Genomic DNA, 25,504 nt, shown 5'->3' with positions numbered 1-25,504 from the left:
GGGGGATTCATTCAACTTAGATTTTGTTACATATTACTAAACAATTACTTATCACAATGTCTTGTTGGGATATATATTAAATTTTGATTTAAACGAGAGTTTGTGATTTTTTTTTTTTCTATATATGTTAACAGTAAAATCCCAAGGCCAAACCCAGTCCTAGATTATCCAAACTTGGTTTTGTTGCTAAAAGGCGTATACGGATGAGGATGACCAATTTACGAGATGAAAATTTGGTCCTCAAGCATTTAGAGAAATCATCAGTCCCTAACCTACATATATCCACACGAGTAACTCCATATTTCAAACGGGAGCCAATACCCCTTGGCCCTTGGTAGTTTTGTGGAAGGCTAATAATAGCCTAATAGCAAATATATATTATATGTTTTTATATTGTAAGTGCGTAGCTAGAATCATATCATATAAACTCGAATTAGGCATTTAGGCGTTCGCGCATTGAGTGGCCCGTACGTTTAAGCCCTAACCATTTTTTGAACTACATATGTATTTTATTTTATTTTTCTTTGGCGTTTACAGAATATATATAATAAATATTTATGTAACATGTTTCATTCATTTTGGTCTATATATATCACTATACGTCTTCTGTAGTTTTTTAATTCCTGCACAAAATAATTGTATATTCTATGGTAACGTACGTGATGATGTTTGTGTGTCTGTAATAGGTATTAATTAGGGCATAATACTAAATAATTAGAGCACTTAATTTTCTTAATCAATCGGTTTTGGTGTTAGAAAACTCGCCATCGTTTTCAAAAAAATAATGTTCCAATTCCGAACGCAGGATTAATCCAGTCAAACTTGCCTCGATCTGCAGTATATATATCCTATGTGTATTTGCGGCACTAGCTATCTCTCTCTCTAGGAGTCAAAAATAACAGAAACATAATTGGAGACATTCTCATTCATTAGTATTGTAAACAACGAGAGTATATATATTAGAATACAATGGAGATAAAGCAAGCAAGTAAGTCACTGAAGCAGATGCTGAAGAGATGTTCAAGCTTGGGGAAGAAGAGCAGCGAACACGTCCCTAAGAAGGGTCATTTTGCTGTCTACGTGGGCCACTCCAGAGATCGCCACGTCGTCCCCATCACATTCCTCAATCACCCAACCTTCAAGATAATGCTGCAAGCAGCGGAGGAAGAGTTCGGGTTTAGGCAAGAGGGAGGCCTCACCATTCCTTGTGACCAAAACATATTTCTCTCTCTCTTAGACTCCATCACATCTTACTAACTAGCTAAGTCTTAGTTATACTTTGAGCCTCTTACTCTTCCTCACTTGATGAGAGGATTAAGTCAATACAATTAATGTAGAAGTTTATGTTGATGATAGCTTATCTTGTTGTGTTCCACCTTTCTTCAATTTTGTGTCTAACGATGGCTATATCTACAATATATACACTCACTCATGATCGAGGCGTAACTGGAGCTATATATATCTGGTCTAGTTTACATATATAACCGTGTAACTTTCGAGTTTCGATTACTGAGGATTATGTATATGCTTCTTTAATTTTGCTTGATGGGTATAAGGAAGATAACATATCGCAAAACGTACTACGTCTTCTATGCACACAAATATTCTTTACTAGTTACTATACTGACTTAGACTTTTTCTTTGACATCGATCGCATACCAATTTAGTTATTTATATGAATGTATCGTACGTAGTGATCATGAAACTAAAGATACCTCTCAAAAAGTTCTGTAATTTTGCATTTAACATGGCATATAAATAAATAAATAAAAACATTGAAATTTCATCATGAACTAATAACAAAATGTCAAATTTTGACATGTTATAATCAGTGTTAGTATTACTCATGGTTCATGAAACGATATGAGTCATATTATAATGGGGCCACAATATATCGATCTGAATGTCAAATTTTACATCCAACTTTTAATTTTGTTCCTATTTTACATATGCTGAGAAAATAACATAGTAATTAACGATATTACAAACTAGGTGGAGAAATTCTGATCTTACACTACAAGAAAAACCCATATTGATAGCAGTAGAAGATAGCTCATTTTACTGAAATGTTATAAAAGATGATGTTTTATTTTGATTACTATATGATAGCACTAAAACACTGCTATGACAAAAATTTCAGTATACGAGAAAACAAAATCCCTTATTCAGCTAAAATTTGGGGAAAAATTTCAGATCTTACATAAAAAAAACTTTTAAGTGCCAAAGTTTTGTGCAAAAAAACCCTTCAAGTAATTATTTTTTGCAAGAAAACCCTTCACATCAAATAAATGCAGGTCAATACTATGATCTCAAAAGTCACCCGCAATATAACCCTTCTCTGTATTTATGACGTGGCAATTTAAAAGTTTTATTGTTTTGAGGGCTAAAAAATGGCAGAGCATTCAGATTTATTTATTTTTAACAAAAAAATAAATCTGCCTCTTGCTGACAACCTCCGAGGGTAGTTTCAAGCCGCCAGTGATTGTCCGCACCGCAAGTCGCCCCTCCATTTCCCTGCAAATCTCGCCGTCATCATCTGCCACTTCGCTCTCATGTGAACTCTTTGGGTTGGTTGGGTTTGCTTCAATCTTTCGTGTCCATTAACATATCGGGTTTTAAAAATTTGACCCAATTGATTGTATTCTATGTTATTGGATTAACATTGAGATGTTGAAGTTCCCTTGCGACCAATTAACATGTCTTGACGCTAATTCTGGGTTTAGTTTTCTAAAACGTGTTTCCACAGATTAATGTTATAGCACTAAATCAAGTTTGCTGCAGTTTAACATAAAATCAGAATTTTTCTTTGGATTAGGGGCTTAGAAACGAAGAACAGAGAAGACAAATGAATTTTTTTTGTTAAAAATAAATAAATCTGAACGCTCTGCCATTTTTTAGCTCTCAAAACAACAAAACTTTTAAATTGCCACGTCATAAATACAGAGAAGGGTTATATTGCGGGTGACTTTTGAGATCATAGTATTGACCTGCATTTATTTGATGTGGAGGGTTTTCTTGCAAAAAATAATTACTTGGAGGGTATTTTTGCACAAAACCCAAAAAAAAATCTTTCAAAGGACAAATAAAATCTTTGACTCTTCTCCTGTATAGCCTCTGGTCTCCATTGATTTGTTCTCCATCTCTTCAAAAAAAAAAAAATCTGACCGACACTGACCGTGAAACTTTCTCTCACTATCATCGAATCGAATTCAGAGCACACATTTCGCCATGGATAACTCAGCTCCAGATTCGTTATCTAGATCGGAAACCGCCTTAACCTACGATTCGTCTTATCCACACTATGCCATAGCCTTCTCATCTCTCTGCGCCGCCAACACTTCCTCCGGCCACAGAATGGCCGTCGGAAGCTTCCTCGAAGATTATAACAACCGCATCGACATCCTCTCTTTTGATTCTGATTCCATGACCGTGAAGCCTCTCTCGAATCTCTCCTTCGAGCATCCTTATCCTCCAACGAAGCTAATGTTCAGTCCTCCTTCTCTCCGTCGTCCTTCATCCGGAGATCTACTGGATTCTTCTACCGTTGAGCCTATCTCGGTTCTCAACAATAGTAAGATGATCCTACACTTCAGTGAATTCTCTTATGTGTCTCTTCTCTATATTTCTCCTTTTTATGTCTCTTACTGACCTAGAACCTGAGTAGATATAACGTGTGAGATTCTTATGTCGTTAATGTATGGCTAGTGAATACTATTTGATATATCTGGTCATCTTTGTACAAAAATTGGTTTTAAGTGTTATGGTTTGATTTTTTCTGTTGTTGAGATATTTTGTGGTTTGGTTGATATTGCAGCATGACGACGACATTGAACTTTGATGCTTCTGATCCTTTTGTGCTTCTAGAATCAACTGCGTATGTAGCACATTCTTATCATGGTCTGTTCGTAGATCGGTAATCGTGAGTAGGAATTTTCTGTGGGTTTTTTGTTGTTGTTGTTGTTGTAATTTTTGTAGGAGAAGATAATGAGAGTTCCTTATGGAGTGAACAAAGTATTTTAAGCACTCTTTGTTTCTTGTTTTCTGCAGTCGGCTCACTACAACAGCTGTCTATGCTTGTGCTTTACTGGTAACTAGCAAAAAAAATACCCAGCTTTGTGTTTTATTTTCTTACTGATACTGATTGGCAAAGTTGTTAAGAACCCTTTTTGGGTCTTCTAATTTTTAGGCAATCAAGAAAGTTTTGAATCCTGTAGCTCCGGTTTATAAATATTGCCTTATATCAGTGACTAATATCTTAACCACAACATGCCAATACGAGGTGGGATTTTATCTTTCACCTCCACCTTTTAGTTTATGAACTTTTTATGTCTATTCTTTATATATATATTATTGCTTTTTGTGCTATCTATAATGCCTTCAGGCTCTCAAGTATGTGAGCTTCCCAGTCCAAACTCTTATTAAATGTGCCGAAATGATACATGTAATAGTAAGTTATAACACTTTTTTATATTGGTAGAAGATGGAAGCTCATGTGTTTGAGTTTAGTATAAACATTCTTATATTTGTGTTCTATACAGGTATGGGGAACACTCATCATGCAGAAGAAGTACAAGGGATTTGACTATTTAGAGGCTTTTCTGGTGACCCTTGGCTGCTCTGTCTTTATTCTTTTTTCCGGTATAAACCTGCTCTAAACTCATTACCCCAATCATTATAAAAGGCTTCGGTTAGTTTAAGTATCATAATTACCATGAGCATCCAGGTTAGATGTACTGAAGTTTGTTTATGTAAATCTGAGTTGTAGGCAGGAGACGATGTTAGCCCGTACAATAAGGGAAGGGAAAATATTGTTTGGGGTGTTTCCCTTATGGCTGGTTATCTTGGGTATGTGAATCCGTGTAACTAGTTTCACTGATCATATACTAAGATTTTGCTTTCAGATTCGGAAAGTAGGAATCTCAATACTTCGAATCATGATTGCGTATTTGGTAATTGGCTAGTGTAACAGGTTTGATGGCTTTACAAGCACATGGAGATACATAAACAAATATTCTACACAACACTTTGTTCTTGTGTTCTGAGTTTCACTGGTGAGAATCTTACTTGTCTCTGCAATCTTTTTCTGTTAGTCGTTTTCCCACAAGAAAATTCTATAGGAATAAGACTTTTTTCCTCTTTCTTTCTCTTTTTTGCTTTGTTTTAGTTGTATATGACAATTGATTCAAGCTTTCAGCTGATGATTATTAGGCTAAAGTTGGCTTATATGTTAGGGGTTGTAACATGTAATTAGTTGCTTCCTTTGTTTCTGAATGTGTTTCTTATAGTCATAATTCTTGTGTGAATCTAGTTACACTCTAGTCAGTCATTCTTTATTCTTATCATTCTGTGAATCTTGTCTTTAATGTAGGGCTCATATTGCTATGTGCTTATAGTTAATGGCATATTGTGGCTTCTCATGATTCTTTTGTTTCATATGGGCAAATGCATATGGAGAGGATTACGTGGAACATGTCTTTTTTCATAAATTCAAAGTGAACTAGTGGTTGTTCATTGGATTGTTTCGAGGCAAAATGAGCAGCTAAAGAGTGGTTTCTCTACGAGTAAGAAAGGCTTGGATGGGTAATGTTAGTTTTATTGTAATGTTAGTTTTATTTTTGGGTACATGTAAGTTTGTCTCTGTTCTTTGTAATGTTAGTTTTATTTTGTTTAAGACTTGGTGGCGCTTATGTAAACTTATTTTGGTTAATGTAATATTAAAGTTATTTATGTTGATTATTTATGAAATATACAAATATAAATCTAATTAAATAAATTTTGAAAGAAAAAACAACATTAAATAAAATAGCATTCGATTAGAGCTATGATATAGTCATGGTACAAGCACCTAACATAGCGTGTAAAATGACTTATAATATTATTTTTAAAAATTTGAAAAACGGTATAACATAGCATTTCTGTACTGCTATGGTATAATACTATACCATAGCATACGAATTATTCGCTATTATATGTGAGGTACCTACAATAACAGTGGCCTAACATAGCGTTTGTAAAAGAGCTATGAATTACATATTATAGCGTTTCTCTCGTGCTAACAATGTATATATTTGTTGTAGTGTTAATCAGTGTTATAAACACACAAAACAAGTAAACGCGACGCAGGTGCGCCTATGGAATATATGACATACTACAAGCATGAAAATGGGCTTCCTACATGACTATACTATATATTTATCAAATATTTTATCCTGTAGTATTTTTGGTTTTAATTTATGATTGAACAACTCATCCTTTTTAAACGAAAAAAAATTAGCATTAGTCATGCGTATATTGTTAAGCAGCATGCAAGTTGATTTATTAAAATGGCATGCCCTGCGATTGACGATCTACGTATGTGTTAGCTTTGATAATCCAATACTTCTATACTTTTTTTTTTGTAATATACTTCTATACTTGTATACCGGCGGTGCTAACTGATAGTTAAGCATATATAAACAACTATACATAGATATAATCGAAATAACTTATGTTTTTTGGACAAAATCGAAATAACTTATTATAAAAAAGCTATTTAATTCTTAATTTTGCATATATTGTCACTTGTCAGCCAAATATATAATTGGTAATTAACGTTACATTAAGAGGTCCATGGTGTAGACTGTAGACAGACTATAATTTTTGGAGGAGATACTAGATTTGAGTTTGACACAAAGATTAAACAACAAATTAATGAAATGAACTATGTGCCTAAACGAGTTGTAGTGTTGACATATAGAGATAGCTCGCTCTAGCTCCTCTCCTTGCATGCCCTTAATAGAAAATACTCGAAAATTCAAATGCAAATAATCTGATTTTTCTGACATGATAAAATTAAAGTAAACTTTTGCAAAATAAAATAAAATAAATAAGAATCGTAAAAAGCAAACATTTTTAATAACCAAATTGGGTTAACATAAGTACGGCCTGTGCTTTTTAATTAGACTAAGGTTACATGGAGGCCCACGACTAAGGAGAATTAGGGTTTCTGTTATGAGAACATCCCTATAAATTAGGCTACACAACCTAGGGAAAAAAGTAGGTTACGTGGCGGTAAGGAAGATGGGTCGTGTGATTAGGGCTCAGCGTAAGGGTGCTGGTTCCGTTTTCAAGTCCCACACACACCACCGCAAGGGTCCAGCTAAGTTCCGGAGCCTCGACTACGGCGAGCGCAATGGTTACCTCAAAGGATTGGTGACGGAGATCATCCACGACCCTGGCCGTGGTGCTCCTCTCGCTCGCGTCGCTTTTCGTCATCCTTTCCGCTACATGAAGCAGAAGGAGCTGTTCGTAGCCGCCGAAGGTATGTACACCGGACAATACCTCTACTGTGGTAAGAAGGCTAATCTTATGGTCGGAAACGTTCTTCCGCTTGAATCTATCCCGGAGGGAGCTGTTGTCTGCAACGTCGAGCTCCATGTCGGCGACCGTGGTGCTCTTGCTAGGGCTTCTGGTGATTACGCCATCGTAATTGCTCACAATCCTGACAGCAAAACCACCAGGTAATTTCTCCAAATCAGTTAATAGTTTGCATGCTTCCAAATGCAAAGTTAAGAACTCTCCTTGAAACCTTTGTTAAAATCGGAATCTTCATTTTTAAGTTGCGTACTATTGTTATATTATGTCTAAACCCTAATTATATTACTGGAACATCATTTTATAACTTGACTTGAGTGGCACTTAACAATATATATTGATCTGTTTTTACCATATATAAAAAGGATTAAGCTTCCTTCTGGAGCGAAGAAGGTTTTGCCAAGTGGGTGCAGAGCCATGATTGGGCAAGTTGCGGGTGGAGGAAGAACAGAGAAGCCACTTCTCAAGGCTGGAAATGCATACCACAAGTACAGAGTGAAGAGGAACTGTTGGCCTGTTGTGCGTGGTGTTGCCATGAACCCAGTGGAACATCCCCACGGAGGAGGAAACCATCAGCACATTGGTCACGCCAGTACGGTCAGGCGTGATACATCTGCTGGTGCTAAGGTTGGTCAAATTGCTGCAAGGAGAACTGGTCGTCGCAGAGGTACAGCTGCCACACTAGCAGCCAAGGCAGACTACTAGACTTGACTTGAAACACACACACTCTTCTCTGCTTTCTTGATTTTGTTTTGCTTATTTCTGTTAAAGTCTTAACACCCCTTTCCATTGTTGCCGTTTACGTTTAGTATATATTTTTTTTTTGTTGAAAGCTTATGAGCTTCGTATTGAATCTGCCGTTTAGAGGTAGAATTTTGAATTATTTAATTTATGAGATTTTTTTGGGGTCATCTTGATGGTGTTTCTTTTACTACATATAATTGTTACTTATCGAGGTCTACTATTTCTTGCAATGGCAGTACATCTCTTGCTATATTCTTCCATCATTTTCACTTTTAAGCGATTACAAAACTCAACTCTAGTTATCAGTTCTTTCTTTAATAATTACTGGACATAATTCTCAAATAATCCTGACGCAAATTAATGTTGTAATCATGATTTAAATGAATGTTTTCTCAACCTCTTAGACTGGTGTATCATTAAACTGGTGCTCTAAACAGAACCATCTTTTTTTAAATGAATCAAAAATTGGTGCACTGATCAAAATTGAAAGTGGGTATCACCTCAGTTTTTTTTTGTTCCTGAATCAGCGATAGACATAGACTAGAGAGTGCAATCTATTTTTGTGATTTGGAATGAACCAGAGTCAAAATTATGTTCAAATACCATTTTTCTCATACCTTCCAAACTTCATTCTCTTAGCCGTCGGAGCCTCTGCCTCAAAGTTGGGCCTAAATCGGTCATGAACATAGAGGCAACTATCTCCCAGCTTACATCCACTCGCAGTGCCAAAGTAGATACATTGTTTCTGAATCTTATTATTATCAATGCGTCCATTGAATATTCCAGTTTGTGAAATGTATTGGTTAGTTTCATGATTATCTGTCCCATGTTCCCTTATAAGGTTCTTGAAATAGTCTAGACCCTTCATGGGTTGTACTACCGGATTAGGTCTACCATTAGCATCTCCCCGGTTTATATTAATTGGATAAGAATTGAAACCGGTTTGAGGACCCCTTCCAAGTCCAATTGATGATTGAACATTGTTCATTTCAGAAGTACGGAATGCGTAACTGGGTTGGTGTTGGGGTTGAGGGTTTACTATTACCTTTGGTTCTGAGAAAACATTTTGAGGTCTGTGGAGGTTAAGGTTCATTGGCAGAGTACTCGATGGGAACCGAGCAGGCAGAGGTTGTTCTTTAGCTATACTGACATGAAAATGAGCGGGCATTGGTATACTAGACGGTTCAACATTTATAGGCTTAGGTGGGGATATGTTTCCAGTTCCAGGCTTGGGAGGAGATACTCGTCTCTGAGGGTTAGTAAAAAAGGGAGACGCTGCAACACTATGTTCTTGCGGTATCATTACTGGCTGCGGCTTTCTAGCCATGGATGAGGCGGGGACAGGTTGCGGAACAAGTCTAGTAGTCGAGTTGATGTTAGTGTCAACGGGCGGATTCTTAGTTTCAGAGGATTTACCTGATGAGTCAGTGATCAGATTCTTGATAATTTTCGGGTTGCTGAGGAACTTGATAAGTAGATCAGTATCAACCATACTCCCCTGTTCCTTGGTTTTCATCAGTGCAGCCAGAGCTGCAGAAGCAGCAAGACTCAAGTCTGGTGCAAGACCAGTAGCCCGTTCCTGGGTTGAACAGGGTGGTTTGGTCTCCAACTGACCTTGCTTATTTGCGGTAAAACCGGATTCAACCGTACTGTGGGACGAATCCTCTGAAGATTCAGACTCGTCTTCAATGGGAGTGAGACGAATGGCAGGAGTTTTGCTGTCATCAAAGCATTCAGCTTCCACAACGGGTGAAACAGAGGGTCTGCGTGAAAAGAAAAACAGAATACGATCAGCAGGATAACCTAAGAGGCCTCAAATGCAAGAAAAAAAGAAGGCAAATGAAAATACCGAGAAGGGATAGCAGAGCGGTGCGGATAGATAGCTTGCAGCAGTTTAGAAATCCTCAAGTTTTCAGTACGTATTTCTGTGCTTTCACCACCACCTCCAACAAGCCAAGCATCACTGAGAGAGAACTGTTTTATTGTCCAAGAAACACATAATAATATCAGATACAACAAACGATTGCTTACAAGGGATTCTACCGCTGATTCTGGATTATATATATATATTTCATTTATTTTTATTTTTACCTGAGGAGGTCGCTTCCATTTGCTGCGAGGAATGTTTGAAACATTAGGCTTAACAGCATAGTGGTTTCCTTCAAAACCAGGTGGAAGGTCTGGTGGTCCTCGAGATGATGATAGCTTAAGATGACGTAGAGGCTGAGAAGCAACTTTGGCCGGACATTGCTCAGTTCGAAACATCTTAACCTGTCCAAATTCCACATCCACACAACATTAGTTAGAAAAGCTGAAACAAAGCTGAGAGAGTCTTCATCATCTTTCTTTCTGTGTTATCAAAATCATGTTAACTAACTAAACCACTCTCATGCTTCCTAGGTAATGAATGAATGAATTAATCCAACAACCACAAAGATTGTAAATTTATTAGTTGCGCAGAGTAATGGAATTGATGCAGCAGATTCACACTATACATCCAGATCCAAAACAAACTTGTTTCTTGACCAAAGTTGGTTACTTTCACAATTCCAATTATTCAATTTTTATCTTCCAATTGGATTGAGATAATCAATTTTAAACAGATTCATCAAGATCGTACGTATCAATTCGTTGGGTTCAATGTAAAGTTTCAAAATCGAGATTCGATAAGAGGATTCAAATTTTTTTAAGTTTCCAAAAATTTGGCTATAAATTGTAATCGAGATTGGAAGGATGGATCAATTTTGGGTAATCAAGATTGAAAGTTACAAAGCTGGATTATAAATAAATAAATAAAAAAAAAACATTGGAACATACGATTACATATGTACCTGACAAAGCTTAGGACCTGGTGGCCATGAAACCCTTGGTTTCTTCGATCTCTTCATATTTCTTAAAACCCCCAAATTCGTTTTTTTATTATTATTATTAATAACAAATTCAATCGGTGATCGTGTTTAATCAGATTTGAGATGGAGAAATAGCCCCCCGATCTAATACGAATTGTTAGTTACTTTTTTTTTTTTTTATGGCTAAATCTACAGATTTCTTGAGATTCGTTTACAGAGTTGGTCAATACGATGATGGAAAAAGAAGGATCAGAAAGCGATGAAAGAGAGAGAAGACAAGAAGAAAGAAGAGACGTCGGCGGGGAGGTAAAGATACTTCTTCGCCCAAAAAGGAAAAAAAAAACTGTTTCTTCTCTATGTATTTTTGTAAGTACGGTGGTGATGTCTACAGAAGAGGATTTAGGGAAGCAATTTACTTGTTCAATTACGTGTGTTATGCCACCATATATATTTAAACAAATAATAAGAAAACAAATAGTATATTATTTTGTTGTAATTTTATCACGTTTTATATATTTGTAGATTAAGACGAGTGCTCTATCACAGATCGAAATTCATTTTATTTATATTGTTAATTTATATAAAATATAATTTATGTGATTATTTTAAAAAGTTTTTTTGATAAAACATTATGCAATAAAATCATATGCTAAACATGATTGTTTGAAAAAATATACATATTTTGTAAATTTTATATTGTTAATGATTCTATATAAGTACATGTGCTATAACACTGGTTAAATTTTATTTTATACAATATTTTATATATTTTATATTTTAAAATAAAATTTTGATATGTTATTAGTTTATGTATGCGAAGTTTTTCAACAATGTGCATTCTACATCCTGACTTGAATGTCATTATAAGACATAATTTTGTACATTTAGTTTTTAAAAAGCGAGTTATTATATTATGAGTAATTTAATATATTGTTATACTTTTTGTTTTAATATACTTGGTTTTTGTAAATTCTTTCATATTATAGTGACATATTAATGACATTGATATAACAAATCAATTTAGAGTGTTTATAGTTTCTAACTTTTATATCAAACTAGGTTTTGAACCCACAAGACAAAGACAAGACAAAGAACAAGCTTATTCTCTTAAGAACACTTAAAGAGAAGAAGAAGAAAATTCAGAGTTTTATTAATATCAAAGGTGAAATTCGTACAACTGCTGCAGGGAGACTTTATAATAGTACTTCAGCTGGCCCTAAGGCCGAAAATAAATGCAAAATAATACAACAAAGGAAAGCAAATAAAATCAAACACAAAGCCATTGTTTTTGGAAAGTAAATAACTAATAAAAAAAATGCTAAAGTAGACTTGATCTCTCTTGATGAGCAAGTCTTCTAGCCGTTGTTGGGGTTGGTGGGACCTGCAAGGATCGAAAATATTGAATAAGACTTACCTGGATGCGATCTAGGCCCAATTGATGTTCTCTGAATCACTTCTTGTACTACTCGATGTGCTACTTCAGGGTTCTTGTCTTGTACTTGATTGTTGGCTTGTTTATTGAAGTAGGGGTCTTCTTGGAGTTCCTCTAGAGTATCTTGATCAGTCTCTTGATGCTCGTACATGTCCTCTATGTCTTGGTCTTGATCTTCACTCTCTTGATTGCTATCGGAGGTGTAGCTTGTATCACACGTCTCTTGCAGCTCCAATGTCTTCTCTTGGATTCTTGAGGTTCCTTGACCTGCCAAAAGAGGTTTCATACCTGGGAAACTGGTCTGATCAAGGCTCATTTGGGTGAAGGCTTCAGAAAGCTCTTCCTCGGTAATGTGATCATGTCCATTATGGTGGCATGATGGTGGTACAGACCAGTTGACGTCCTTCAGCTCTAGGGAGCTTACAATGTCTTGAACGGCTAGGTTAAACCTCGTCCTTAGCTGTTTAGCCTTTGATCGTGTCATAGGGCCTTCTCGTACTTCTGGTACAGGATCTGGTTCAACGGTTTGGTTTGTAGGATCGATGACCGCATCATTCCCTCCCTCTTGAGAAGGTTTTGTCCTCAAAACTGAATCTCCTGGATCATAAGCAGACAAGTCAGCTACATTAAAAGTGTGAAAATTTTTTATCTCATTTGGTAGCTCCAAACGGTAGGCATTGTCATTGATCTTCTCAAGAACTTTAAATGGACCGTCGCCTCTTGGTGATAACTTAGAAGCTCATTGTGTTGGAAATCTCTCAGGCCTCATATGCAACCAAACCCAATCTCCCGGTTTGAATAACATCTCCTTTCTTCCCCGATCAGCCTTGCGTTTGTTGTCGGCATTCTTCTTTTCCAAATTTGCTTTGGCCTTGTCATGTAACTTCTTGATGATTTCTCCTCTTCTTAGCCCATCTTGGCAAACCTGTTCTATCTGAGGCAATGGTGCTAAATCTAATGGAGACAAAGGGTTAATTCCATAGACTATCTCGAAAGGAGATAATTTTGTAGCCGAGTGGACAACACGATTATAAGCAAACTCGATAAAAGGTATACAATCAACCCATGTTGCCATATTTTTACCAAGAGTGGCTCTAAGTAAAGTAGAGAGAGTTTGGTTTACCACTTCAGTTTGTCCATCCGTTTGGGGATGACATGTTGTAGAGAATAGAAGCTTGGTACCTAACTTTCTCCAAAGTGTCTTCCAAAAGTGACTCAAGAACTTGGTGTCACGATCAGAGACTATTGTCCTTGGGATTCCATGGAGACGCACCACTTCCTTGAAGAACAAATTTGCGGTTTTCGTCGCATCGTTGGTCTTGTCACATGGGATGAAGTGTGCCATCTTGGAGAACCGGTCCACAACAACAAAGATTTAATCATTGTGTTTAATCTTTGGCAATCCTAAGACAAAGTCCATAGAAATATCTACCCAAGGGGCGTTAGGAATAGGTAATGGTAAGTAAAGACCATGAGGATGTAACCTGGATTTTGCTTTGTGACAAACAATGCATCGAGCACAAAATCTCTCAACATCTTTCTTCAGATGGGGCCAAAAGAAGTGTTCCATTACCACAACCAAGGTTTTGTCGACACCAAAGTGACCCATCAAACCTCCACCATGTGCTTCAGTGAGTATCAATTCCCGCATGGAACCTTGAGGAATACACAACCGCTTGTTTCTAAATAGAAACCCATCCTGCAAGTAGAATGCTTGGTATGCTCCTTTGCCATACTCCTTGTAGCACTCTCCTAATTCTGGATCATCTTTGTATAACTCCTTGATATGCTCAAATCCCATTACTTTAGCTTCCATAGTAGCTATGAGAGCATACCTCCTTGACAATGCATCATTAACCACATTCTCTTTACCCTTCTTATACTTTATCACGTATGGGAATGTCTTAATGAACTCCAACCACTTTGCATGCCTCCTCTTAAGTGAAGTCTGACCCTTGAGATGCTTGAGGGTTTCATGATCGGTGTGAATGATGAATTCCTTGGATAACAAGTAATGTTGCCACGTTTCTAGTGCTTGAACTAAGGCATAAAGCTCCTTGTCGTAGGTCGGATAGTTCAACGTAGCTCCACTCAACTTCTCACTGAAGAAAGCCACGGGTCTTTTTCTCTGATGTAGTACAGCTCCAATTCCCAAGCCTGATGCATCACACTCTACTTCGAACATAACTTCAAAATCTGGGAGGGCTAAGACCGGTGCTTGTGTGAGCCTATCTTTCAATGTGTTGAAGGACTGTTCTTGAGCTTCTCCCCATGAGAAAGGCACGTTTTTCTTGATCACGGCAGTCATTGGTGCAGCCACTGTACTAAAATCCCTGACAAACCTCCTGTAGAAGCTTGCGAGACCATGAAAGCTGCGAACGTGTCCAATCGAAGTTGGAGTAGGCCATTCTCTTATTGCCTTAATCTTCTCCTCATCCACCTGTAGGCCCTGTTTACTCACTACAAAACCTAAGAACACACACTTATCAGTACAAAAGGAGCACTTCTTTAGGTTAGCATAAAGGCCTTCCTTCCGAAGCGTTTTCAAAATTAACCCTAGGTGTTTAATGTGATCAGAATGGCACTTACTGTAAATAAGTATGTCATCAAAATAAACAACAACAAATTTACCAATAAATGACCTTAGAACCTGGTTCATTAGTCGCATGAAGGTGCTTGGGGCGTTGGTTAACCCAAATGGCATGACAAGCCACTCATAGAGACCTTGCTTGGTTTTAAACGCGGTTTTCCACTCGTCTCCTTCCCTCATTCGGACCTGGTGATAGCCGCTCCTCAAGTCAATTTTGGAGAAGAAGATTGCACCACTTAACTCGTCCAACATGTCATCTAGTCTTGGAATGGGATGTCGATACTTGATGATGATATTGTTGATTGCTCGACAATCAACACACATCCTCCATGTACCATCCTTCTTTGGAACTAAGAGAACTGGTACCGCACAGGGGCTGAGGCTCTCTTTGATGTACCCTTTATCCATGAGATCACGCACTTGCTTCTCTAACTCCTTAGACTCCTTTGGATACATTCGGTAAGCTGGTTTGTTAGGTAGAGCAGAACCTGGTACAAGATCGATCTGATGTTCAATGCCACGAATAGGGGGTAATCCTGGTGGTATCTCCTCCGGAAACACGTCTTTGTATTGATCTAGTACAGCTCGTACTTCAGCGGGTAGTTCAAGCTCACTTGTACCTGTACTTAAACATTCTTTGAAAAACATTAGTAGCACGGTGCCCTTGGCAATCATGGTTTTACAAATCTCATTGGATCTCAAATAAAGGTTAGAAGTCCTTACCTCGACCTCTTTGTTCATGTGTTTTTGCAACTCATGAACTTCAGAAGGACTTAGAGGGGCAAGGTTGAACTTACGGTCATTGTGCGTGAAAGTGTAGTGGTTTGTTCGACCGTCGTGAGTTGTAGCTCGATCAAACTGCCATGGTCTTCCAAGAAGAAGATGTCCGGCTCTCATTGGAACTACATCACAGATGACTTGATCCTGATATTTCCCGATGCTGAATGATACAATAAATTGTTCAGCAATTTTCAGCTCGGTGTCATCGTTAAGCCACCTAAGTTTGTATGGCCTCGGGTGCTTTGTTTTCTGAAGACCTAACCTGTCCACCATATACTTGCTAGCAACATTAGTACAAGAACCTCCATCAATAATTAAATTACATACCTTGTTCTTGATTGTGCATCGAGTGTGAAATATATTTTCCCTTTGAACTTTCTCCTCGGGGTCGACAAGTACACTCAGCATACGCCGGATCACAAGGAGTTCTCCTACCTCAGGATACTCCACGTCATTCTCCAGATCAGTCTGGTACTCATCTTACTCATCTTGAGACTCATAGTCTCCACTAGGTGTGACAATCATCACCCTTTGGTTCAGTCATTCTCTCGCCATGTGTCCCCTGCCTTGACATTTAAAACAAGTAATGTCACGGGTACGGGATTGACTAGTGTTAGGGAACTTACCTGGTTCGGGTTTAGAGGTTTTAGGTGCCTCACTAGAATTGTTCTTGAACCTTGAGTCATTGTCTATGGTTTTGCCTTTATCTATGCTCCGGTTGTTGCTTGCATTCCAAGGCGTGTTGTTTCTAGTACGGTTCCTTAAAGACATCTTACACTGGATTTGCTACTCTACTTGTACAGCCTTGTGAAGTAGTTCATGTAGGCTGTTGTAGTTCGATGTCTCCACCTTTCGGGCTATACGCTCTTGCAAGCCGTCAATGAATTGAGCCATTAGGGACTGACTCGATTCTTCCAGCTCCAATGAGTTCATGAGCTTCTCAAACTCCTCAAAATACTCATCTACAGTCCTTATTCCCTGAGACAATTTTCTAAAACGTTTTTGTAAGTCTCTTTGATAATGATCAGGGCCATACCTCAACCTCAAGAGGTACTTCATATCTCCCCAACTGCTGATGGTAGCAAACCGCTGCCTCCTTCTATCGGCTACTGTCCTATCCCACCATGACAAGGCATTGTCGGTGAGCCGCGCCGATGCAAGGGCTACCTTTCGAGCTTCTCCATAGCCATAACATTGGAATATGTATTCCATACGTCTCTCCGAGTCCATGTAAACCTCCGGATTAGACTTTCCTGCAAAAGTAGGAGGTATTAGTTTAACATCTCGATTTTGTTCTCGTGGTTCTACCTCTCTAGCACGGTTCCACATCAAAGGATCTTCTCTCCGCTGATGTTGACGCCTTAATGGATCTGGTGGTGGATCATCATCATCCATGTCAATGGATTCGTCTTCCTCGTCGCGGACATTCCTTTGTTCTGGATCTGGTCCAATGTCAACCCTCGCCTAAGGTTGCTCCAAACGGCCTATCCTATCGCCGAGTCCTCTCAACTGCTCTGTGAGGGTTCTCATCATTTGCATCATGGCGTCTTGGGGTATATCTGCATTTTCTCCCATAGTGAGTGAAATTTTACGAATGAAAAGCAGTATTAGACTATAAAAGCAATGAAACAAAAGCTAAAAAGGAATTTTTTTTTGTTTTTTTTTTAAATGCGAGATGAAATAGTACAACAACTAATACAGAGACTGAAACAGTGAAACAGACGACTAACGGAAACAAACGGTGATTTCTTTTTTTTTGTATTTGTAAATAAAACTAAACAACCTAGAGACAAGGCTGCAACAAACTAAGATTCTTAAGATATATATATATATTTTTTTATTATTTTTTAATAAAATAAAACAAAAGCTACAAATTAAATGAGAGTAAATGGAAAAGATAAACCTGGCAAGGAAACAACGTGAACTGTGCTCTAATACCAGATGAAGTACACCACAGAGATGTGATTGGTCTATGATATAGTACATGTACTCAGCCTTGTGGAATCTCACACACAAGACAAAGAACAAGCTTATTCTCTCAAGAACACTTAAAGAGAAGAAGTAAGAAAATTCAGTATTTTATTGATAATCAAAGGTGAAAAATCGTACAACTGCTGCAGGGGGACTTTATAAGAGTCCTTCAGCTAGCCCTAAGGCCGAAATAAATGCAAAATAATGCAACAAAGGAAAGCAAATAAAATCAAACACAAAACCATTGTTTTTGGAAAGTAAATAAACTAATAAAAGAAAATGCTAAAGTAGACTTGATCTCTCTTGATGAGCAAGTCTTCTAGCCGTTGTTGGGGTTGGTGGGACCTGCAAGGATCGAAAATATTGAATAAGACTTACCTGGATGCGATCTAGGCCCAATTGATGTTCTCTGAATCACTTCTTGTACTACTCGATGTGCTACTTCAGGGTTCTTGTCTTGTACTTGATTGTTGGCTTGTTTATTGAAGTAGGGGTCTTCCTGGAGTTCCTCTAGAGTATCTTGATCAGTCTCTTGATGCTCGTCCATGTCCTCTATGGCTTGGTCTTGATCTTCACTCTCTTGATTGCTTTCGGAGGTGTAGCTTGTATCACACGTCTCTTGCAGCTCCGATGTCTTCTCTTGGATTCTTGAGGTTCCTTGACCTGCCAAAAGAGGTTTCATACCTGGGGAACTGGTTTGATCCAGGCTCATTTGGGTGAAGGCTTCAGCAAGCTCTTCCTCAGCAATGTGGTCATCTCGGTTGTGGTGGCATGATGGTGGTACAGACCAGTTGACGTCCTTCAGCTCTAGGGAGCTTACAATGTCTTGAACAGCTAGGTTAAACCTCTTCCTTAGCTGTTTAGTCTTTGATCGTGTCACAGGGCCTTCTCGTACTTCTGGTACAGGATGTGGTACATGATCTGGTTCAACGGTTTTGGCGGTAGGGTTGATGTCCGCATCATCATTCGTAGTAGGAAGCATATTAGTATTATTTATAGTGGTTCTCAGCCATTGTCTAAAAATTTTATAGCCAATGTGGGATGTTGTACATACACTTATTTATCAGTTTTTTAATATAAAAAATTTACATCATTTCAAAAATGTTAAATATTAAGATATCTGATTTTGATTGGTCGTTTTAAAAATTATAATATAGAAAATCCTGTAAATTTTGAAAATGTTAATCAGTGACATGTCAAATCCCGATAGGTTGTTTAAAATCCTATGTGGACGCCATAAGGAGCTTATATGTGACAATCTATCCCGTGGACCCCGCTAGCCGCCCCAACGGACCGTTTGTGGACCCTGCTAGCCCACCACTAGCCGTCCCAATGGAGCCCAAGCTGGTCCTGCAGGGCATCGATCCTAACTCATCAATGTGGTAACAATTTGTTCTGTGAAAATGTTGTTAAAGGGTAGGGATTAGGGTTCGAAGAACGTCTGGCGCACCAATAAACTACTGGTAGATTTGGATATCTATAGTGATGAGCTCTCTCTTCCTGAGGTGTGTGTCCATATTCGTTATGGTGAATGTCAATAACAAGTAAAATAAGTACATATATAAATAATGATTGAATTGTTACATATCATATTATAAAAGAAAGCAAAAAGTCATGTCCTCTTTAAACGGTGATATTTAACCTTCTTCAAAACAAAAAGTCTATATTGTGTTTCATCATGTGGAATTGGAACCTGGAACTGGGACTGGAACTAAATTATTTAAGCTCTTGTAGAAGCATTATGATCATCATCAACTGATATAAGTAACGATCCTTTACATATAGAGGTTTATTGAGACTTGATTATGTGTTGACTGTTATGTTTGTTGCAGACATTGGATCTGCTAGACCTCTGCGAACAAGCTGGTTCTCCATAAGCCGAAACAATCAACCTTGAAATGCCACGTTGCGTAGGGTTGAGTCGGATCCAAATGTATGTTTACTAAGAAGGGATGAGAGTTTGTGTGGTCTTAAGGCAAGCAAGGGGGGAAGAGGCTCTGCCGAATAAGCGACTACTCTCATTCGTGTCGTGTCTGATGTGTGAGTGTGGGTGTGTCTGTGTTTGTGAGAGATTCGATACTCTTTTGAAACAAAGATTTATGTAGAAGAATATAGAAATGCTATGAGGTACCGTTTGTTGTGTTTGCTTGTGTAAGGAGAAAAAAGTTGTCCTAAATGACAAGTTTAACTATTAAGCATATGCGTCCTGATCTGACTGTACAATCTAACTTTGTAGTAGCGTTTCTTGTAGAGAGCTAAACCAGGTCGTTCAGCTGCGTAATATCCCGATCCGGATATATCTCACAAGTATTTAAAAAAACATTTTCAGATTTAGTGCTCTCATGAATTTCAACATGGTTATGTATATCTTGTTCCATGTTTATCAGTTTGCTTGTTCCATGTTTTCTACAAAATTCATCACGCGAACGTAACAGTCGACGTCGTTTCACAGAAGATAGCAATATAATGAGAAGTTGAGAATGTAATTTTTGGGTTCTTAGATGGAAATGGCGGAACAGACGTTGTGAGACCATCTCCACTCCAGAACCTCTATTAAGTTGCTTTAAATTAAACTAATCATATAATTATTCCACTAGAGAAACTCTATCAAAGTTGCTTAATCATCCTAATTCAATTTTTCTTAAACAATTGCTTAATTATATTCCAAAATGAAGGTTTGTCAATTCTTACAACTCTTCTTATTAGTGTTACAAAACGAGGTGAAAGAGAAAGCATTTTGCATAACAGAAGATGGAAACGCAATGAGAGGAAACTTGCGGCAAACATCGATACCAATGGCTTCAGAAAGATCAGATTCATCCCCATTTGGACCAGCCTCTACCCTCCAGTCAAATCGGCCTACATGGTTGGCTACTGTCACCTCTGCCATTGTCACCTAACCCGAGCCTTGCATGTTCTCCTCTTCCCCAACCATAGACCTAAGATTGTATATAGCCAAGTGACAACATTTTTACAGTTAAGATTTATATCAAGCTTAAAAACAAATCAGCCATGGCTCGATCAAGAAACCAGATGATATAAAAGTGAGACTTTAGCCATGGCTGGATAAAAACAAATCAGCCATGGCTCGATCAAGAAACCAGATGACATACCTGCCCAACAACTGCGTAAAGAAGAGCAATAATGCAGAGGAGGCAGAAACAGAGTGCGATTCCGATAAGACATGCCAGCACAACACAAAAGATTTCAAAGAACACATCAAATGCTAGGAAAACAAAGGTTAACCTGCAAGCATTCAATAAACACAACGATGTCATCACCATTCATCTAGAAAAAAGGAAAACAAAAGAGTTTTCAGTAACAAAAGATTTATCACCATACCCACTCTGTGTAAGATTTCAATTCAGTGTAGTTATCCTTCATCATTAATTAATATGATCACTAGACTCATAATAAAAGCAGATTTGAAGAATCCATATTCATCAGATGATAAAATCAATTGTTGAGCTAATCGTTCACATCTTGAAACAGCTAAAAACAGTTAGCCACCAGCAATAAACCAGAGCTAAACCACAATAAACCGTAACAAATGCATAGAGCTACTATAGAGACGGATCATGGCATATTCAGAATGACTTGTAATAAGAAATTAGTAAACCGCTGCATCACTGAAGCTAGTTCTGGCTCACCAACAAGATCAGTCTGCACTAACACTAAACGAAATGAGTCTTACCCCTACGAGAGTGAGCAATCTTAACAAATCTTCTTGAATCCCATCTCAGCATCAGTGACTTGTATAAATGCAGGTTTCCCAAACTCCATCTCATATCTAAGAATGATCAAGCTTCATTTTCAAGAAGACAGATAAGCAACAACAGGAACACCTAAGAAATGCTTCAAGACGGATCATGCTTCTTCGGTGTTGGCTTAACACCAAGAAGACGCTTAAACTCTGCAACCTGCAACATACACACAGCTTTTTTTTAATAATAAATAGGGATGAGATTTGTGTTACTCTTTCTTAATAGAGATTTAAAAAGATCTTTAGCCATGGCTCGATAAAAACAACTCTGCAACCTGCAACATACACACAGCTTTTTTGTGTTACTCTTTCTTAATAGAGATTTAAAATCAAAATCTTGATTAGTGATCTTGATTAGTGAGGAAAAATCAAAATCTTGATTAGTGAGTATCAAAAGAACAGAACAAATTGATTAAGACAAAACCAAATATTCCACCCACTGCTTTGTCTGAATTTGTCAAGTCCCCAGATTGGTACGTACTACAACCGAAATATGACACGTATCGTTCCTTATACGTTGCTTCGGCTCCCTGTTTCAGAAACGATTCTCTCATTATTAGACTATAATATATTATGGGTTTTTTTATATTTTTTGGGGCCATAATTGGAAGAGAAATCCATAGAATTTTGTTTTTTTCGCGACGTCGTTCCACAATTAACAAAAGTGACTCAAATATTATTAACTTTAGTAAAAATAAAAATTATTGCCATAACACTAGTATGTATAATATATTAATTGAAAAACCCTAAAAGTGACCACCATCGATCTCCAAAAATCTCTTGTCTATTCTTCTGTGTGCCTCTCGGAGTGGTGGGTTGTTCAATGGATAATTGTAGTTGTCCTGCCCTCAAACTGGTTCAAGGGGACTCCGTCCCACAGCAGCCTCCTTCTCTTCCTCACCGAGATCATCCTCTTCCTTTGAACGAAAACTCTCCCATGACCTTGTTGGAAGTCAATCTTTGATTAATCCACAAATTAGTATCATCAGAGTTTGGAAGAAGAAGAATCAAGAAAGAGCCATTGATGTGTTTGATCGGAAGAGAAGAAGAGAAGTCGTGAGTGAAGAAAAAGGGTTAATGGTTTTATTATTGGGCCTGTCTTAGTTAATTAAGCCCACATGTTAATGGGTTATTGTTATTCTACAAACTATAGGTTAAAGTGTTAACCTAAGTATAAATATGTGATGGAAGGTGTTTAATGAAGTTAAGGAAACTTTGAGATAAGAGAGAAAGAGGCTGTTGCAGAGTAACAAAAAACATGGTATCAGAGCATGGTCGATTCCTGTGAGCGTGTTTCTACAAGGTTTCATGGAACAAATGACAACGCAAATGAAGGACATGAGAAGACAATGTAAGATATGTAAGAAGAGCAACCACAATGAAGGTGAGTGCTACCTTTCTCAAAACTATGGATCCCAGTTCTTTAGGAAACAATTCAGACCAAGGAGAGGTTGTTTTGCGTGTGGAGAACATGGTCACATAGTAAGAGAATGTCAGAAAAAGCTAATACAACCAGAAGTAGAAGAGGAGTATGGGTTGTTTAGTGCAGCTTAGGAGGTAAATCATACAAACAATGATGAAATATGGTTGATAGACAGTGGTGCAACGAGCCACATGACCAAGGAGGAAAGGTTATTTACAAAAATAGACAAAAGGTGTTCAAATTCCTATCAGGATTGGAAATGGAGAGAGAATAATGACTACAGGAAAGGGAGACATAGAAGTGATGACCAAGAAGGGAGTAAGAGCTATCAAGGATGTTCTACTTGTCCCTGAGATAGACAAAAATCTTCTAAGTGTTCCACAAATGACAAGAAACGGCTATAAGGTCGTGTTTGAAGACAACAAATGTACAATCTACAATCAAGGAAGGGAAAAGATTGCAGAAGTAGAAAGAGTAAGAAATGCTTACTTGTTGCGCATGCAGTTAGCTGAGGAGAGTGTAAGGATGGCCAAACAGGAGAACTTGTCTGAACTTTGGCATAAAAGACTCGGACATTCTGGCTTCCACAACTTACACAACCTGCAGGCAAATCAAATGGCTAAAGGCCTACCAAACTTCAAAGTAATTCAGGAGGTATGTGAAGCGTGTGTAAAAGGGAAACAATGCAGAGAAAAATTTCCTAGGATTTTAGAAACAAAGAGCATAGGAGTGCTAGACTTAATTCACACAGACATATGTGGTCCAATGCAAACTCCATCTTGTAATGGGAGTGTGTATATACTTACCTTTACAGATGACTTCTCACATATGTTATGGGTTTATTTTCTGAGGCTGAAGTCATATACTTTTGCAACCTTCAAGAAGTTCAAGAGTATGGTGGAAACTGATACACAGAGTTTTAAACCCTATTTTCCTACTGCAAGTGCACAGCAAAGAAGTAGTACTTAGGGGTCGAATCCCACGAAGACCAAGTTTTACTCTATGGTTCTATTGGTTCAATTTCAAGCTAAGACAATTCAAAGTTGGGTTTGTTTGGTAACAGTAACGCGATTAAAACGGTATAAAAAGGCAATAAGCAAAACACTAGATCAGGGGTAATTCTCGGGAATTTCAGAGATAGCAACTAAACAACTATTCAGGGCATAGATTAAGTACCAGTCTAGAACTCAAACATAAATATAAACTGATCCACTGTCGTGGTATCAATAACTCTATCTGATCGATTCTGTGCGGAAACGCGGAGCACATGCTCAGACATCCGGAGCACATGCTCGGCGGTCCATAAACCCTAAACTGTCGTTTGAGCCCAGAATCGCAGACAAGCATTAAAGAACAGGAATGATAAGTTCACAAATCACCTACACATCAACTTTCGCAGGTCTAGGATAATTTGCCCACTAATGTCTTTTCTAGCAACCTATTACACTTTTGATGAATAGATAAACCTAGAATCATAGATTGGGTGATCAAATCAACCTAAGCATTAAGTCTAACAATAGTGAAGACAATCGATTATATAAAGCCCTATTTGTGTTCTGTTGCTAACCCATGAAACCCCTTTTGAAACCCCTAATCTAGCAAAGAAAACTACTCAGACATAGAGAAATGAATCATAGCAAAAGATGAGAAATTCAATGACATAAAAATAAAAAGGGTTCAGAGAATGCTTCACAAGGTAGCCGCTCTTCTCCCTCTCACAAAAACGTCGCTCAAAAACAAAAGAAAAAGGTATATCCCTCTCTCCTAAAAACCCTAGGTTAAATAGCATACAAGTAGAGAAAAATAAGGAAAGATTCCAAATTCAAATCTCCCTATTAAAAAGCGATCTCAGCCCTCTTTCTCTCACAAAGGATCGCCTAAAATAAGGGGAATTAGGCAGGGAATCGGCGCCTAGATGCTTGCCACGTGTCGTCATGAAACCGTAGAGTTGGGAGCATGTGCTCGGAAATCGGGAGCATGTGCTCCTGGGTCTAAAATCAGCTTTTCTGCTCCAATTCAACTCCTTTCTGCTCTGATTGCTCCTGCTGTTCCAATCCTTGCTTTTAGCTTCCTAGCCTCTTATTATAACCTGAAAAGGACTCAAACAACTACAAAACTATCAAATAAACGGGGTCAAAGTGAGTCAAAACCGTAACATATCAACTCCCCCGGACTTAGATCTTTGTTTGTCCTCAAACAAACTCAAACCAAGCGCCAAGAGAGCCAAGGTGGGAACTCGCAAAAATCTCAGAAACCGTGAGTAGACCATGACCTGCAGACCACATGTGTTAGAACAAGCTATACCAAAAACTTCTCCAGCAAACATCTCCAAAACCAGAACCATAATTGGCAATCAAACCCAGAAAAAGATCACTTTCCAGACAAAGACTCTTTACATTCAATTAAAATTGGCGTGAGCTTCTCATTAAGGGCATTAAGCTAGTGAAATCGAGGCTTGGTAGATGAAAGACTGTTTTAATGGTGGAGCTATAGAGTCTTTAGGGGTTACCATTACTTCGAAAGAGATGCAGGATATCGCACAAAATGGTAAGGGAGAGTGGACTCATTGATGTCCACAACCTCTAATCACTCTCCTCTT

The 25,504-nt window shown here is 38.0% G+C and overlaps 4 protein-coding genes and 1 long non-coding RNA gene across 10 annotated transcripts in view; 3 read left to right on the top strand and 2 right to left on the bottom strand.

The window, feature by feature from the left end:
• LOC104699068 (auxin-induced protein 15A-like) lies at positions 908–1,257 on the top strand. The gene has a single exon (XM_010414418.1). It carries the CDS (start codon positions 970–972, stop codon positions 1,255–1,257), a length of 288 nt encoding a protein of 95 aa, XP_010412720.1. The 5' UTR covers positions 908–969.
• On the top strand, positions 3,099–5,738 carry LOC104791356 (UDP-galactose/UDP-glucose transporter 5B-like). Of its 6 annotated transcripts, none has more exons than XM_010517214.2 (9): positions 3,099–3,571; positions 3,815–3,913; positions 4,048–4,087; positions 4,187–4,279; positions 4,382–4,441; positions 4,539–4,638; positions 4,766–4,845; positions 4,962–5,051; positions 5,369–5,738. In XM_010517214.2, exons 2-7 carry the CDS (start codon positions 3,816–3,818, stop codon positions 4,780–4,782), a joined length of 408 nt encoding a protein of 135 aa, XP_010515516.1. In that variant the 5' UTR covers positions 3,099–3,571; position 3,815; the 3' UTR covers positions 4,783–4,845; positions 4,962–5,051; positions 5,369–5,738. The 6 variants fall into 6 exon arrangements, with proteins under 6 accessions (XP_010515516.1, XP_019082480.1, XP_010515517.1 ...); XM_010517215.2 differs by having other exon boundaries at positions 3,100–3,571; positions 3,815–3,874; positions 4,382–4,447; XM_010517212.2 differs by having other exon boundaries at positions 3,100–3,571; positions 4,382–4,447; positions 4,970–5,051.
• On the top strand, positions 6,914–8,249 carry LOC104791354 (60S ribosomal protein L8-2-like). The gene is made up of 2 exons (XM_010517209.1): positions 6,914–7,499; positions 7,719–8,249. Exons 1-2 carry the CDS (start codon positions 7,060–7,062, stop codon positions 8,056–8,058), a joined length of 780 nt encoding a protein of 259 aa, XP_010515511.1. The 5' UTR covers positions 6,914–7,059; the 3' UTR covers positions 8,059–8,249.
• Positions 8,511–11,344, bottom strand: LOC104791355 (zinc finger CCCH domain-containing protein 45-like). The gene is made up of 4 exons (XM_010517210.2): positions 10,929–11,344; positions 10,189–10,368; positions 9,947–10,071; positions 8,511–9,860 (listed from the first exon to the last, which is right to left on the bottom strand). The coding sequence occupies exons 1-4, from the start codon at positions 10,983–10,985 to the stop codon at positions 8,693–8,695; spliced, it is 1,530 nt and encodes a 509-aa protein (XP_010515512.1). The 5' UTR covers positions 10,986–11,344; the 3' UTR covers positions 8,511–8,692.
• Positions 20,405–25,504, bottom strand: part of LOC104791353 — an 11,678-nt gene continuing 6,578 nt past the window's right edge. The window contains exons 3-5 of the long non-coding RNA XR_768896.2: positions 21,414–21,639; positions 20,833–20,965; positions 20,405–20,658 (exon numbers count right to left, since the gene is read on the bottom strand). This is a non-coding gene — a long non-coding RNA (uncharacterized LOC104791353). The remainder of the gene's footprint in view (positions 20,659–20,832; positions 20,966–21,413; positions 21,640–25,504) is intronic.

Source organism: Camelina sativa, chromosome 6 (assembly GCF_000633955.1).
Source record: "Camelina sativa cultivar DH55 chromosome 6, Cs, whole genome shotgun sequence".
Taxonomy (NCBI): domain Eukaryota; kingdom Viridiplantae; phylum Streptophyta; class Magnoliopsida; order Brassicales; family Brassicaceae; genus Camelina; species Camelina sativa.
This window is presented reverse-complemented; position numbering and strand designations above follow the sequence as displayed.